The 17,066-nt window shown below is 43.7% G+C and overlaps 1 protein-coding gene across 3 annotated transcripts in view; it reads right to left on the bottom strand.

Moving 5' to 3' along the window:
- Positions 1 to 16,205, bottom strand: part of NID2 (nidogen 2) — a 63,105-nt gene extending 46,900 nt beyond the window's left edge. Inside the window, exons 1-5 of one of the 3 annotated variants that reach the window (XM_050796867.1) lie at positions 15,908 to 16,205; positions 14,989 to 15,294; positions 7,855 to 8,087; positions 1,731 to 2,035; positions 1,290 to 1,649 (exon numbers count right to left, since the gene is read on the bottom strand). In XM_050796867.1, coding sequence (XP_050652824.1) covers positions 1,290 to 1,649; positions 1,731 to 2,035; positions 7,855 to 8,087; positions 14,989 to 15,294; positions 15,908 to 16,135 — 1,432 coding nt within the window. In that variant the 5' untranslated portion in view covers positions 16,136 to 16,205. Of the gene's footprint in view, positions 1 to 1,289; positions 2,036 to 7,854; positions 8,088 to 14,988; positions 15,295 to 15,907 lie in introns of all 3 variants that reach the window. The other 2 variants (XM_050796865.1, XM_050796866.1) reach the window with 2 other exon arrangements.
- Between the last annotated feature and the right edge of the window lie 861 nt (positions 16,206 to 17,066).

Below are 17,066 nucleotides of genomic sequence, written 5' to 3'. Positions count from 1 at the left end.
TCATTCTCTACCCATCCTCCACCCCATTCCCACTGTTTTAAATCTTCTAAAATTAGTAACAGCAGCCACTATTTATTAAGAACCAGTGAGTGCAGACATGAAGCCAAGAACTTCACATACCCTGTCTCACTGAATCCTCCCAAGAAAGTCATGAGAAATCAGAGGCTTATGGGTTACATAAGTTACTTCATCACCCAGCCAGCTTGGTAGCCCGGATTCAAACCCGAGGCTGACACCAATGTACTCCCTCGAATCCTTATACAACGCCACATTAGTCAGAAACTATTTTCTTCCCTCCTGAAGTTAGTACTTCTCCATGCAATATCCTGCAGATAATACCAGAGCAGAACCCAAAAGGCGCTCTCTGCTAGGTCAGCCATGTTTTAGCCACAACAGTGACAGGAAACAGAAAAGGTGGAAAAACATGGAGATTCAGAACAAAGCAGTCACCTCTGACCTCTTTCTTCCTATCAGGAGGTCAGATGAGCAGTCCCTGGAACAAATGGGAGTGAATCTGGGTCAGTTTCCCATTCACATCTTTCCATGCCTGATGGGGAAGAAACAGCCGGCATGACAAGTCTCGACGAGGACTAGAAGACTGACATAGGCCCCGTGTCCATGATAATTAACCACCGCCTGCTCTCGGCATCTCCCTCCTCGCCTCTCAGTCCGATCAGTGAGTCATGAAATGAGGACAGGGCTCCAGGGAGGTGCATGCCACAGCTGCACAGCCATGAACCAGAAATGACAACAGACACAGGTGTTTAGTCATTTTCTTTCCCTGCGGGCTCTCCTCTCCCACACATCACAAGCATATCTCCCCAACCAAGGGAAGTGCTAGGCTTGTCCCACAACAGAGTATGAATCTGGCTTGTTCATCTGAGCCAGCACAACTCACCACTTTAAAAAGCACAAACCCATCCCTCACCGGAATGTGTATGAAGCCGCAAAATGTTTTACCTTTGCTGAACTTTCAAACTGAAATAGTTCTTTACACTTGAGAGCGTAGCTGGCATAACAAACCCAGTTTTCCCCCACTCACTTCATGAGGCCCATATTTTTAAAAAAACATTATTAATGATCAAGAGATTCCAAACAGAATCTGCCTGCCAAGATTTATTTGGCAAAGGAAATTTACTCTATCTCTTGAAACACAGGGATTAAAAATTAGATCCAATCTTCTTTTTGCTAAACTTTTCACCTACCCACTTAAGAGAAAAATCACAACTCTATGCAAAACCAGCAAGGTTAAGATGAAACCTCAGCACCCAGTTTTCTAATGCACTCACCCTCAGTGTTGGAACCTATGTTGTCTTCCAGTCCCACCTCATACGTCCCTCGACTTAGGGGTGTAGTGTGACCTGAAGCGGGGTAATTTCGAAGAACAATTTCTTCTTCGGGATGAGCTGGGGGAACATCCATTTCTGAAGGCACTGGCCCTCCATCTGGGTAGGGCTGGATGCTTCTGTTTTCAGGGTACGGTGGTGGAGTTTCCCAGGAAGGAGCCAGTGAATCTCTGTCTACCTCGGGTGGAGCTGGGCTTCTGGTGCCTCTCTCGTCCCAGGACTCAACTTGGCCTTTTAAATCTGGGCCCTCTACCTCTCCCAGAGATGTTCCTTCTTTGGTGTGAGGGTCCAAGGTAGCAGATTCTGTTTCAGGATAGAATGGCCAATAAGTAGGTGTTGGATGCAAGGGGGAGGACAGATCAGAATCTGGAGGGGAGATCCTACCCTCTAAAGGCTTTGTATCTACTTTGGACTGGAAGGAAACATCAATGCTGCTGTGGCCATTCAATGCCTCCTCTGGTTCACCCGGAAGGTATTCAGCTTCCTCCTCATTCACATCATAGTAATCCAAATTGTCCTCATTATAGTCACTTTCCAGGGCTGTAGCATGGCTGAAGGAACGTCCCAGGGGAACAGAAGAGCGGGCAGTGGAAAGGTCTCTTCCAACTGCGGCTGGCCTGACGTTGTCCAACAGGGAAGTGCTGCCGATATGGAAAGCCCACACTCCAGGGATCCCCAGGTTGCTTAGTCTAAATAAAAAGGAAACAGTCGTTGTAACAAATGTAACAAAAGTGTCCATTCACCCACCTTCCTAGAAGGTGAACAACCAACTGAAAGACAGCTGGGCATGGTGGCTCACACTTATAATCCCAGCACTTTGCAAGGCCAAAGTAGGAGGATGACTTAAGCCCAGGCGTTTGAGACCAGTCTAGGCAACAGAGTGAGACCCTGCCTCTACAAAACACTTCTCTAAAAAAAATTAGCCAGGTATGTGCCACACGCCTGTGCTTCCAGCTACTCAGGAGGCTGAGGTGGGAGGGGCACTTGAGCCCAGCAGTTGCAGGTTACAGTGGGCTTTGGCTGCAACCACCGCACCCCAGCCTGTGTGGCAGAGTGAGACCCTGTCTCAAAAAAACAAAAACCAAACAACCTGAAAGGCTATTAAGATCAGGTTCAGTTTTCACTGGTATATAAAACCAAATAAAAGCAGACTTATATGGTAACTAAAAGGATCATACTGGACTTTTGATGTGAACTACCTTTTATTTAACATTATGTTTCAAAGCTGTACGCCACAGAATGCCAGACCATCAAATTAGCAATCTGCTCTACAATCCAAATGGTTTATCTAAAATCTGGCTATCTGAAAATAAACAAGGAATGTAGGAATGTTTCATCCTTCCTCCACTTGTCTGGAAACTTATAACACATTTTTAAAATGTATGCTTAAAACTCTACCAAATACTGACACTCGAATGACTACTACATACTTTCAAGAGTTGGTGATACCCCTTCCCTGTGCCAAGTGTTTCACATTCTTCAATACAGTCTGCAAGTTACAGGTGATCATGTTCAACTTTATAGAGGAGAAAATAGGTTTTAAAAGGCTAACTGATCTTCTGAAAGTCACGTAACAAACAACTGGCTCCGAATTCAGTTAACACCAAAGCCCACGCTCTACACATCTACGTTATATTATGACAGAAAACCATACCACACACTGCAGTCAATAAGCATCTGAATTATCATTACTCTACAGAATATTAAAGACATTTCATTGTTTATTCACTTGAACTAACCAATTCGCTAATCCACAAAGAACGGTGAGTCAACGTAAAAAAATTCAAAGAAATACAAATGCCAAAACCTAAAAAAAAATTTTTTGCACGGAAAAAGTTAAGGAGCAAATAAGAAAGTAGCTTAGAGGTCTTTTAAAGCTTCTGGAAACAGCTCTCTCATTTCCTCCATGAGAAAAGAACATGGACTCCATTCAGTTTCCAAATATCCCAATATTTAGTTATTTTAGTCAATGATATACCCTAAAGAGAACAACTACATAGGAGTTCTGAAAATATGGGAAAACTTGAGTGAACAAGGGTCTGGCTATGTTGAAAATGCCAGTTTGTATACTCCTCTGATATTTATACAAAACACTAGGCTCAAATTCTCCCAAGCAATGGAATTACCTCAAAAGTCAGTCAATGAGGAATGAGAGTCAACGGCTAATAAGATAATAAAAAATTCACTGAATTGTATTAGAACAAAATATCTTTCTTCATTTGGGTGGGTATTCATCATGTTCATGTGGATTTCTATAGTAACAATATTTTTCAGTATAATTTGAAAATGTCTTTCTCTTGTGTGTATGTGTGTGTGTACGTGTGTATGTATACGTATATGTTGTGGTCACTGTTGTGATAAATTTAGGGAAAGAGAAGCATAGAAAGAAAAACTGATTTTGTGTGCAATATGCTATACATATTTGTTAAGTTCATAAGAATTAATGTTGGTGTTTATTGGTAAGCAAATAAGGAAAACTAAAGACAGTAAGAGAAAATTCTGAAGTGCTGAGGATATTGAGTTTATTATCACATTAGAGGTGTTGCAACTATGAAATTTCCTCTTGAAGTTAGAAACAAACTATAAAATCTTCAATAAGTGGAAAAATACAGATTATGGCCAATAAAAGCTAAATTAAAAAAAACCTTCTAATTATATATAAATCACTATCCTGGGTTTTGTCACTATGCATAATGGAAAAGTAACCAATTTGAGTTTCTTTTAAAAACCCAAGGTCATCTGGAAACTTAGTAATAGGAAGAGTTTTATTTATTAATTTATTTCTAGATTTCTTAATTTATTTCTAGAAAGGAAAATTGGGTTACAAAATGGGATGACAATGCCTTCCTTCCTGGGTTGTTAGGAGAAGTAAGTGAGAAAACCACATTAAAATGCCTAGCACTGACCAGGCGTGGTGGTTCACGCCTGTAATCCTAGCACTTTGGGAAGTCAAAGTGGGTGGATCACCTGAGGTTAGGAGTTCAAGACCAGCCTGGCCAACATGGTGAAACCCCATCTCTACTAGAAATACAAAAAAATTAGCCATGTGTGATGTTGTGCGCCTGTAATCACAGCTACTTGGGAGGCTAAGGCTGCAGAAAAGCTTGAACCCAGGAGGCAGAGGTTGCAGTGAGCCAAGGTCATGCCACTGCACTCCAGCCTAGATGACAGAACAAGACTCCATCTCAAAAAAGTAAATAAATAAAATGCCTATCACTGGCCCTACACATCATAAATACTTATTAACGACTGTCTTGTCTTCCAGAATATAGAAAAGTATGATTTCAAAATATACACGTGTGAATTCATATTTAAATTTGCAGAGGAAGAGTATGACAAATATTATGAACTATATAATTTATGACCTTTGAGCTCACAGTTGTGAGACAAATTCGAGGAAGAAAATAATTGACTAGGAAAATAACTTTACTCTTAATTACTTGTTTATTTAGAGGTAGGGTCTCACTCTGTCACCCAGGCTGGAGCATAGTGGTATGATCATGGCTCACTGTAGCCTCAACCGCCTGGGCTCAAGTGGTCCTCCCACTTCAGCCTCCCAAGTAGCTGGGTCTACAGGTGGACACAACCACACCCAGCTAATTTTGTTAATTTTTAGTAGAGATTAGGTCTCGCTATGCCGCCCAGGCTGGCCTTAAATGCCTGAGCTCAAGCAATCCTCCCACCTTGGCCTCCCAAAGCGCTGGGATTAAAACCACCTTGCCCAGCCTAACTTTACTCTTGAGAGATGCATACTAAGGCATGTAGCAATGAACTGGCATGATGTTTGTGACTTACTTTAAAACACTTAAACAAGCCGGGTGCGGTGGCTCACACCTGTAATCCTGCACTTTGGGAGGCTGAGGCAGGTGGATCACCTGAGGTCAGGAGTTTGAGACCAGCCTGGCCAACATGATGAAATACTGTCTCTACTAAAAATACAAAAATTAACCGGGTGTGGTGGTGGGCACCTGTAATCCCAGCTACTGGGAGGCTGAGTCAGAAGAATCGCTTGAACCCAGGAGGCGGAGGTTGCAGTGAGCACAAGATCACGCCACTGCACTCCAGCCTGGGTAACAAGAGTGAAACTCTTCTCAAAAAAAAAAAAAAAGAAAAGAAAAGAAAAAAAAATTAAACAAACAAAGAAATGAATATGGCAAAATGTTTACAATGTGTAAATCTAGGTGATGGGCATTTGGGTGTTCATTTAGTTATTCTCTCCACTTTTCTGTATATTTTTGAAAATTTAAATAATGAAAAGTAGAATAGAAGATTATATTGAAGGACATTTCTAAAATTTTGATGTACAGAAGTTCCTCCTAAGAATAACTCCAAGATCCAAATCAGAAAGGAAAAGAGACCGGTAACTTTGACAATCTGAAATGTACGACTTCTAAATCATATACCCTTTCTCAGCAATTCCACTTTTAAGAATTTATTTTAGGGAGAAATGAGAATGTGAGCAATGTTTACTATGCTGTTTACTGCAATGATATTTATAACAAGAAAAATCAGAAATATGTGAAATGTTCATTAATAAGCTGTCTTTATACATATATGACACAATGTTTTATAACCTTAAAATGGTAATACAGACAGACATCTGACTGAAAGACCCCTACGAGAAGATATTCATGTGAGAACACCACTTACATAGCAAAAGAATCATTTTGGTTTTAAAAGTTTTGTATATACCTGAATGCTATAGAAGGACCGTTAATACTCGTTATCACTTGAAGCAGTGATTATGGGTAACTTTTTCTTTTATTTCACATTATTCTGCATTGCTTGTGCTTTACTGTTTGTATTAAGCATGGATTACACTAAAGAAAAATATATGAGTCATTTGGCCCCATATCTTACTCTGCTTTCGCCAAGCAATTCAGAGATTTCTGGGAAGTATCAAAGATAAAAATGAAGGAAGGCATGAAAGGGGTTAGATGGAAATGCTGTCTGTGTGTTTGTGTGTCACACATGATTGTGAGTGTTAGTTCCAAGAGACCTTTACGGCTCTGCTCAGGGAACACAACTGCTTTTTCCCACAAGTCTTTTGGCCCCACTGTCTCCTGTCTCCTGTGTAGATGCCAGCACTTACCCAGGGCTCTGTAATTGTTGATCTATTTGTCTATCAACCCTAATAGGGTACAAGCTGCTGGTGTGCAGGACCAATGTTTTAGAAATCTTTGTATTCCATGTGCTTGGCCATTGTCACCTCTCTATAATGCCTGAGGAATAATAAATCTATGAGCTCCCAAGTAGAAGAGGAGGGTGGAACCAGAGGAGGAAAAGTAAGGAACTGAATTTGCTCCAGAATCCAGACTAAGTGGCAGCCTAGATGGAGCCCTAAAGATGCCCAATGTGGGTCATAAGGATGGGAAAGGAAACAAGGACTCAGCATAAGAGAAAATAAGTAGTTCAGCATTCCAGACTTGAGCTTGGATTTTGGCTTCATCACTTAACCTTGAGATCATAGGCAATTTACTTAACTTCCCTAAGTTCCTCTGTAAAATTGGGAAAATAGTAGTACTAACCTACAATTCTTGTGAGTTTTAATTAAGATAACATCTGGAAAGTATTTAGCACAATGCTTGGCAAATAGTAAGTTTTCAATAAATGTCAGCTCTGAGTAACTAAATCTGGCTATAGTGGTCTCTTTCTGGTAGCCGAGCAGAGCAGATGGCATGCAAAAGTATAAGGTGTTTCTATACCTACCCAGAACTGATTAAATGAAGCCAAGAAGCAGTTAATGGAGGCCAGGAAGTAACCAATGTATTCTGTCTGGCTTCTGTATTCAAGAAATGAATAAAAGCAAGGGCACCCCTATCCCCCTCATACGCCCCCCCAAAAAAACCTGAAGTCAATAAATATCCTACTGGCACTATCTGTACTGGCAAAATGCAGAAGAGCTTATTATGACACTAGCTAAGTAAGCCCTCTGGATCATTCATTCATTCATCCATCTATTTGTTAAATGCCCATTATGGGCAGACACTGATGAATCTAAGGAATGGGTTCAATTCACTTTAGGTAATGAAGCCAGAGAGACATCCTCAGACTTCCGGAAACCTATAAATCTTAGTTATTTCTTTTGCAAATTACATTACTCAATTTAATGTTTAACAGTATCTGTCCAAAAGACTAAATCACAGTGTTTCCTCCTGTGAAATGATTAATCTGGAAAACCTCAAACAGGGCGGTTTATGACTGGGTATTTTTATGTGGTTCCAAGAGCAATGTTTTTCATATCAAGCCTCAGTGGCTCTACAAATATACACACATACTGTTCTGTTTCCAGTATCTATACCCAATAGAGCAGGAAAAATAAAGGACCTTTTATGTTTTGGTGAACTTGATCCTTCCAGGGTTTAATCTAGTTTCTCGGTTTTGACTTGATGCCTTGCTTAGAAGCCACCAAGATATTATTTAATGGTCTTATGGTCACTTGTGTTCAGGTACCTCCTAAAAGTCCTTCTATTCAAATAGGAAAGGGCTTCAGCTCAATGTTACTTACTGATAGAGATTTTTCACAGACTGTTCAGTGCTAGTCAAGCTGAAATACGGTCCTTCTGACTTCAGATCATCAGCCTCCCCTCGGCAGAAGCCCACCCGAGCTGGAAGCTGAAGCTGGACATTGTAAGACTCTTTGGGGCGGGTTCCAAGGAACTGCAGGCCGTTGGCAGGATAAAGAAAGAGGGCGTAGCTATCAGACCCATCAGATGCCAACACTGCCTGGAAAGTGTTCAGCTGTAAGAAAAAAAAAGAGAGAGAGAGAAACGTCCTGTAAAAAAACAAATAAACGAAGAAAGAAACAGAATGCAAGCAAAGCACCATAAAGTGCAAAGAATTTTCCCCTTTCTCAGGATTCCTCCAAACTGTTTTTAAATGTCATCTTCTTTAAAATTTCCTCAAGTTACTAATATAATTTCATAAGTGATATTATTTATTATTGCAAATACCATTTGTCAATTTAGATTAATACTTGAAATATGCATAGGTAAAACGTAGGTTAAAAATATATACACTTTTAAGTTTTCAAACTTCTCTCACCCAAACCTCTTTCAGCGCTAAAAGCAATCAGCAAAATTAACTTGTCCATCCTGCAGTCACTGCCCTAGTTTATAACCCTAGGCGCTCGGCATCTCTCATTGGTGTCATTCATTCATTCATTCATTCATTCATTCATTTATCCATTCATCCATTTATGCCCACTATGGGCAGGCACTGTGTTAGGCCTAGTTGGTCAAAAAGCCTCCTTACTGTCTCACAGCCTCACTTTCTCTCCTGTTCCATCTACACTTTCATACGAGCATCAGGGTTATCCTCATTTCACAGATGAGAAAAAGACACAGGGGCTAACAGGTCTTCCTCAGGTCAGGTGGCAAGTATGTGGTGGTGGGCCAGCCAGCTCTACAGCCCGCACCCTAGGACACCCTAACACCTCCTCAACGTGTCATTCAAGGTGAGTTGTAACCTGGCTGCATACGTCCCTCCCAGGCTCAGTTCCACTGCATCTTTGTCAGACTATTTAATAGTCCCCATTTGCACCATGTCCTTGGATGCTTCTACACTTTGCTCATGGTTCCCTGTGCCTAGAAACCCTCCTAATCTTCAAATGCTGCCACTCGGAGGTGTTTGTGATTATAGAATAATTTCTGTTCTCTGAACCTCTGTAACGCCTTTATGAGCATCTCCAGTGAGCATTCACCTCATTATGCTTGGTTAGTTGTTTATATGTTTGTAAACACTATTAATTTATTCATTTGTACACTAATTCAAACAGCCAAGTTTACTTAAGCACCAGACATTATGCTGATGCTGAGGATGCGAAGGAGCAAAGGACAGACTTTGCCCAGGAGAGTCTCATGGTGTAGGACAGGGAAACAGTCATGGTTGAAATTGTAGGAGAGTCACTGGAGAAGGTGGTAGAGGCCACAGAAGGGGGTGTGTGTGTCCAGGACCTCAGGATGGGGGTTGGGAGGTGTCACAGAGGCAGCCGGTGAATGTTATAAACACTGCAGGAGCCAACACAGACCAGAGAGAGACCAGGAGCCTGAATCCACTGCCAATTCAACACCCAGGTCCTTATAGGATCACTCCTTAACATTCCGTCTACCCTCATGTTTTCAACAAGATGAGATTTTTGCCTTTACCTTCATTCAGCGACCACTCCTCCTAAAGATCTGTTAACAGTGCTTGATTCTCTAAAAAGGTGTTATGTTTAGGCCTCTGAAACTCTCTCTCTCACTAAATCACACTACTTTTACAATTTAGTAAGGAACTGGAAAGGTATTTTTAAAACACAACTTACTTCATAAATAATGTGACTCTTGGAAATATTATTTACTGGTAAGTATCATTACCTCACCATTCTGCTAGACAGACAAACTCGGGCACAGAGAAGAACATCACATTTCACTGAAGGAAACAGCAAGGAAGGAATGGGCTCTTCCCTTTGTTCTAAGCCTACTCCCACAGTTGTGCTAGCTCTTTTCTAATGTTAATTTTTCCTTTCAATGTTTAATTTCAAGGTAGGGTTTTGAGGTTTTGCTAATAGGACAAAGAAACATAGATGTAACACACTCTTCAAGAGCAAATAAAATACAATCAGCCATTCTTTTAGTTCTCTAACCCAGAAAAAACAACATCTTGCTTTGCTTCTCTCATTCATTCAATTCACAAAGTAACAGGGTGCCTAGTATATTTGTTATTGTTCCAGTTGTTCATTGTTCATCAGCAAAGCTTGACTTTTCCAGAAACAAAAAGCAAGAAATGTTTTTAGAGCTTCTCAGTGCTAGGAAGCCACAACTACTGCCAAATATAAACAAAGGCTGTTCTGCCTCATGTCTATCCGTAAGATAGTCTACATCATCAACTAATGTGGACTCAATAACTTCAGAGTTGTACATTAGTCAGAATAAAGAAAAATCTACTAGGGAAAGAAAAGTACTCGAAAAAGGAGAAAAAAAAAACCCATTGTAAAAAGCTAAGTTTTCAAAGCTCCTGGCACCGATCTCCCATAATAAATGTGAAACAGGAGAGAATCCTGTTCTAAATTTAGAGAAATTCTGTAAGATAAGGAGGTTGTAGAGACTGTGAAGAATTGAAGGGGATGGGGAAGGGGGGACGAGAGAAGTAAACAGAGCTGTGAAGAGGAGGGTCTGGCTTTTTGCTGTGCACTGTGGGCATTTAGCACTTTATTTTATTCATTCATTCAGCCAACCAGCCAACAAATTCATTTCAATTAAAATTTACTCAACATCTTCTATATACTATCCTTGAGATGAGCACTCATTATGGGTGGCAAGTATTTAATTGCTTTGTCTCCACCAAAATAGGCAAATATCAGAGGAAGGAAGTAACTTTCTTTTAAGTAGAATTTATGATCCCAAAGTACATGCCAAAGGAGTTTGGCTGTTTAAAAGCCACCCACACACTAAATGATCACTTGTAAAGTTCTCAGTTGGTTCTACAAAATTCTACATCTAATTGCTAAAGAGCCCACTTCATGAAGTCTTGAAGGGCTCCCCCTCTCAAAAAACTCCTTGACTGGCTTCCAAACAGGAAAGGTCCTCGCATTCCTAGATACAAGCCTCTGCAAGAGCCGCACAGGCTCTGTCTGCAAAGAGAAGCCCTCAGATGGGCTGCCAAACCCCACATACGAGTCACTGGTTCCCAGCTCCCCCAGGATCCCAGAGAGGAGAGAGGGGCCTCCATGGGGAGAGGAGCAGCACAGAGAGGATCAGGGTGAGTGGCTGCAGGCCCTGTTATCAGAAAGAGAGAAAAGCCAGAGCCCTCTGCAGAAACCAGAGCCTGACTCTTCCTCCCAGGTACAGGACATCCCAATCAATGTTGAAGTGACACTCATCAGAGTCAGGCTGATCCATACAACACGCACCCCTCTAAGAATTTCTAAATTTTGCAATTCATTTAATTAACTGCGGCTATCTGGCCAAAAATCAGAATAGTGACATCCTTTTCTTCAAGGGGCTTGCCTATAGGCTTATCAAAATGAAAATGAAAATGAAGCATTAGAGTGACTATTATAGGGGTCACAAAGTTCTCTTTGTCATCTTCCTCAGGAACACATGTCCTCTAGAGCTGTAGGATCATTGGGTCTGGCCTCCAGTGTTTGCTGTGAACACTAACCTCCATTCCTTAGCATAGTTCTTCATCTCCCACCGCCTGTAGGACACTGTCACATGCAGGACTGTCTCTCATTTATTTTACTGCACTAAATCCTATAGATCCTGCCAAAAATTCAAAGACAAATGCTGAGTACTATCACATCCCTAATACTATTTCCTTCCTGATACTCTTCAGCAAAATGTCAGCATTTCTAATTTCCATATATGGTTCAGCATTAACCAATTTCCATATATGTCTCTATTCTCTTCATCTTCACAGTGATATCTCAGACTCAGGCTGAACTCTCTTGCATAGGCTGTAGACCTCCCCTCTTCTAAACCTTGTCTCCGGAAGTCAAAAAGCTACAAAAAGTCCTGCTTTTCCCTCTCATTTTCTCTGTGAAATCCAAAAACCTCCATCAATGACTATCAACCTTTGAACCAAGTCAACATGTCTCAGTCCCCAACCACGTGGAGGCCTCCATTGGGCAATGTCTTAATTTGTGTTCTGTTGCTTACAACAAAATATTTGAAATTGGGTAATCTACAAAGAAAAGGAATTTATTTCTTACAGTTATGGAGGCTGAGAAGTCCAAAGTTGAGAGGTCACATCTGGTGAGGGCCTTCTGGTCAGTGGTGACTGCAGAGTGCCAGGCACTTAGGGCATCACATGGCGACAAAGCTGAGTGTGCTAATATGCTAGCTCAGGTCTCAATTCCTCTTCTTATAAAGCAACCAGTCCCACTCCATGATAATCCAGTAATCCATGAATGAATAAATTAATCCATTCATGAGGGCAAAGCCCTTATGACCCAGTCACCTTTCAAAGGCTCTACCTCTCAATACTGCCACATTGAGGATTAAGTTTCAACACAATATCAGAGGGGACAGATATTCAACCATAGCAGGCAACCTTCCACTCATCTGTCTTCTGTTATGGCCTGTGACTCCTTCATCCACTTCTCTGGGCCCAGCTCTCTCAATCTTCTCCCAGGTCATGTTCTAGCTCAGAACAATCTCTCTTGCTACCTCATTCTCAATATCCATTCTTTTTATCCCTTTCAACCCAACTGAAATTCCAGATAAACAAAACATTCCCCACACCACAGAGATCTATACAACTCAGTTGTCTCTAAACCCATCCCTAAAATGACAAAAACAAAACACTCCTCTTTCCCCCAAAAAAGCACAGCTAAAGTAAACACTAGTCCTCCACGTCTTCCATTGGTAAGTATTTCAAAGGTCTACACCATAACATTTTTGCTCTGTGAACTACCTATGACAGTTTAAGAAATCTCAGATTTACTGAGTTGACAAACACTATTTGTTCACATTTTTTTTCAGATACAATTACACCTTGATATTCCTGCAATATCAGGTGCAACATCTGGTCACACCTGACAGGAATATCCACGGAGAAAACGGGCACCAACTGCGATTGTTTTTAATGGCAAAGATGCCATTGCTTTGAATCTTCCAGTTTCCAGTAACTTTGCAATATAAGGTTAGTAAGCCAAAATTTAAGAAGGCCAAGTAGAACTCAGTCCTTCAAGCAAATTACATCATTGTTTGCCAAAATCTATCTCCAAAGAACTATTAAAACAAGAACTCAAGTTCCAGAGCTCTTTAAAATACCAGACAAACCTTCAACACGCGTAACCGAAAGAACATCCCCTATCCAAACAGAATCCTCCTTTCTTCATGAAACATTCTGAAGCCAACTAGCACATGGCAATGTCTGCAAGTGGATTTTAATTAGAAAAGTAAAAGAGAGTTGGAATTTACAAATCTTTTCTACCCTAAACCTCCCCCACCCCCAAAAAAGGACCAGACAAAAGTTTTAATTCCAAAAACCTTGCATTTAAAGAGTCCTTATGCAACAAAGAGAGTAAGCAGATGGTTACCAGAGGCTGGGAAGGGTAGTAGGGGTCAGCGGAAGGTGGGGACAGTTAACGGGCACAAAAAAAAAAAAAAAAAACAAAATAGAGAATGAATGAGACCTACCATTTGATAGCACAACAGGATGACTATAACCTGTGATAACAGGTTATTATAGTCAATAATAACTTAATTGTACATTTTTAAATAACTAAGAGTGTAATTAGATTGTGTGTAATACAAAGGATAAATGTTTGGGGGGATGGATACCCCATTCTCCAAAATGTGATTATTACATATTGCATGCCTGTACCAAAACATTCCATGTACCCCATAAATATATACACCTACTATGTACCCTCAAAAATTAAAAAAAAAAAAGGAGTCCTCATACAAAAGATATATATCACAGCATCCTTACAAGATAGAGATCAGTGACATGGGCACGTAACCTCACCTCTTACAGTGGGCATGTACCATCCTTCTGTAGTGAAGAAACATTTCCGTAAGTTAAAATTGAGATGAATCATATGGTTTCAGCCCTTGGAGTATGGCATTTTAGATTCAGGTCTAATTTCATAGAAGCAAGCCCTTACTTTCTTCAGGAATGAGGCAGTTCGCCATTTACCAAGCCGCCCTGGCCCCACTCATATCTATTTGGAGGACTTCAAACGTTGATGACAAGACTAAAGACCGGGAGCCTGGGATTTTTTACTTTCCGCAGCTAGAGACTGTAAAGCACATTGCGGGCAGACTCCTATAAACTAAGGAACATGTGAACTGGTACCTGGAAGGCAATTAGGCAGAAGTTATCAAGAACTTTACCAAAAGTGCATCCTCTCTGACTTACCAATTGCACTTCCTGGAATGTCAACTAAGAACATGTGCAAAGATTTAGCTTTTTAAAAAGTAATTCATGCTATTATTTATAACAATGAAAAATCAGAAAAAGCCTTAATGGCCCCTGGGAACACTGGTTGAGTAAACTGTGGTAAATCTTCTGTATTATACAGGATAATAGCAGGACACAGTAGTATGCATCATCATAAATGATGTTGTACAAATACATTTATTGACATTGAAACATATTCACAATACACTATTCTGTGAAAAAAGCAAGTTATAAAACAATACGTGTAGTGTAAACTCATCATTGTTAATGGACAGCAATAAAGATATACAGAAGAAAAAACTCTGAAAATGTACACAGAAAAATGTTTGTCAGTGGTAGGAAAATGAGTGGTTGTTTTCTTTTTAAAAATTCTCTGTATTTTCTGATTTTTTTCCCTTCAATGAACATATAATTAGACATACTTGTTGTATACTTAGAGATGGTTCTAAAAATAAGCAACCAAACAGTAAATTGCCTTATGTTCAAAGGGGCTCCCACATCTGCACTCCCGCTCTCACATCCGCTAAGCAATTTTTTTCGCAATGGAGTGACCACCTGCCAGGGTCTCAGAAGATGCTTAGAGACAGCATCTTTCCTCACTTCCAAGCCACTCCAGCCCTGCTACCTCCAACGTCAGGTTCAGTGCAAGAGTAGGCTCAGAAACAACTCCGAGCCAGTCCCTGGGTTGCAGCCCCAGAATTCAAGCCCATCCTTCAATTTCCTCAGCAGTCAAATATCCCTGGTCACTTACCTCTCCCGAGGGCAACGCTCCGCGCTTGACCTCCTCGTAAGCGCCCACCTGCTCCCAGGTGGCCAGGAAGGCGTGGGTGGGGGTAAAGTGCGCAGAGCGCGGGAAGCCAGCGCGCACATAGCGGGCGGCCAGGCCCAGCACTGCCGGGGAGGTGTCCTCTCGGTACAGGACTCGGCCCCTGCCGTGGCTCGTGTCGATGTCGGCCAGGAAAGGGGCGATGGACGGGAAGTCGGTGGGGAAATCATAGTCCACATACTGCGTTTCCCTGGGGAAGTCCTGAGTGGAGATGATGCCATTGGTGCCCACCTGGGAGAGGACAGGGACAAAAAGGTGACGGTCGCTCAAGCCCAAGGACGCTACCCTGTCGCGCAGGGAGGGAAGGGAACTGACTTAGGCAAAAAGCCTCCCCTTCCCCACCGGCTGGGGGGAGTCTGGATTCAGAGAAACAAGCGCAACTTTTGCAACTGTCCCAGCTCCCCTTACCCCAACCGCGGTGCAGTAGGTCCAGGCGCCCTACAACTCGTTTACCTATCTGCTCACTCCTCTCAAAACCCCGGAGCCCCATGTCCCCGGAGAGGAAGCCTCCAGGTCTGAGGAGGGAACACCCCAGCTCCGCAGACGGGCACAGCCTTCTCGCGGTCCTAACTGCAAAGCCCGCTGGCCGCCCTTAGCAACGCCACCTTTTCTGCCTGGGGCGCGTACGTGGCTGCGAACAATTCTTGCTCTCCCCTGCAGGTCATTCTTGTTCCCCTTCAGCAGCGGGGCAGGCAGCGGCATCGCTCTGGCCGGGTCCCACCGCAAGGGTGCTGGGGGGCTCCGGGCGTGGGGGATGTTTCCTCCCCTCTGGAGGCAGGGTTTCCGTGAGAGCGACCCCTGGGAAGAAGCTGCGGGAAAAGTGCCAGGAGGGGGCTGAACTTACGTAGAGATTGCTGAATCGGGCTTCGTAGAAGTGCAGGGGGTTCGCCAGCTTCACCACGGCTGAGCTTTCGTCGTCGCCTTCCTGCAGAAGCTGGTCTCCCCACGACTCCCCGTATGGGAAGAGCTCGTCTGGGTGCAGCGCCGCGGCCCGCGACAGCAGCAACGGCAGCAGCAGCAGCACTGGTAACGGCGACAGCACCGGCCGCCCGGCCACCCGGTCTCCCTCCATGCTCGCTCGGCCGTGCGCTTCCCCGCTACACAGCGCGTCCCGCCCCGGCCTCCAGCCCACTCTCCGCGCCGCGCCAGCCTCGAACCTGGATCTACGCGGGCGACTGGGCGGGGCGGGACTCCAGGCCCACCCAGCACGCTAATTGGCTGAGGCCCTCGGCTGGGGACCAATCACCGGCTCTGAGAAAGTTCGGCAGTGGCCACCACATCTGGTTCTCGTTAAGTTTTCTAAGGCAGCGGCAGCCGCAGCAGCGCGGCTGGCGGGGTAAAAGCTCCTGGCCAGGATTGCCCGGAGCTGCTCCTTCCACTCCTCCCCTAGGGAGCTCCCGGGTCATCCTCTCATCCGGGCTGCCCCGCGGCCCCGACGAGCCCCATCCCCGGGACCAAATGGCCCGCAAGGTCTGGGGCAGCGGCGTTGCAGGAGATGAGCTCAGCGCAAAGGGGACCCCGCGGGGGCGAGCGCGGCTGCTGGCCTGCGAGGTCTGGCCCCAACAGGCTGGCAGGGCGCGGGCGGGTGGCGGGGTTGCGGTATGAACTTTGCGCCCTGCCCTGGGGTCCCGGGTGCCCCTGGCCCTGGAGGCCCGGTCATCGGTCCGAGAAGCAAAGGGACATTGTCGTGGTCCCCTCGGCCGCTTCGCTCCACCCAGATGCCCTGAGGAGAAGCGAGTCTTTGTACGAAGTCAGAGGGCTGACTCCTAAGTTCTGTCCCCTTGCCCAAGGCCGGCCGCTGGAAATACCTGCCCCCGGGAAAACCGCAGCAGGAAAGACCATGAAACGCGACTGTGTGTGATCCGCTCCGTTTGGGGAGTAGGATGAGGCATCCCGTTTGGGCACCAGGCAGAAACGGGCGAGGCGCCGGGATGGGAAGACCCTGATCTCTTGCCCATTGCTGCGGCCGTCGGAGCTGCCCTCCCCCGCCGTGGCCACGGAGG

The sequence above is a fragment of the Macaca thibetana genome, chromosome 7 (genome assembly GCF_024542745.1).
Source record: "Macaca thibetana thibetana isolate TM-01 chromosome 7, ASM2454274v1, whole genome shotgun sequence".
Taxonomy (NCBI): Eukaryota; Metazoa; Chordata; class Mammalia; order Primates; family Cercopithecidae; genus Macaca; species Macaca thibetana.
The sequence above is the reverse complement of the archived record's forward strand: the minus strand, read 5'-3'. Positions and strand labels throughout refer to the sequence as shown.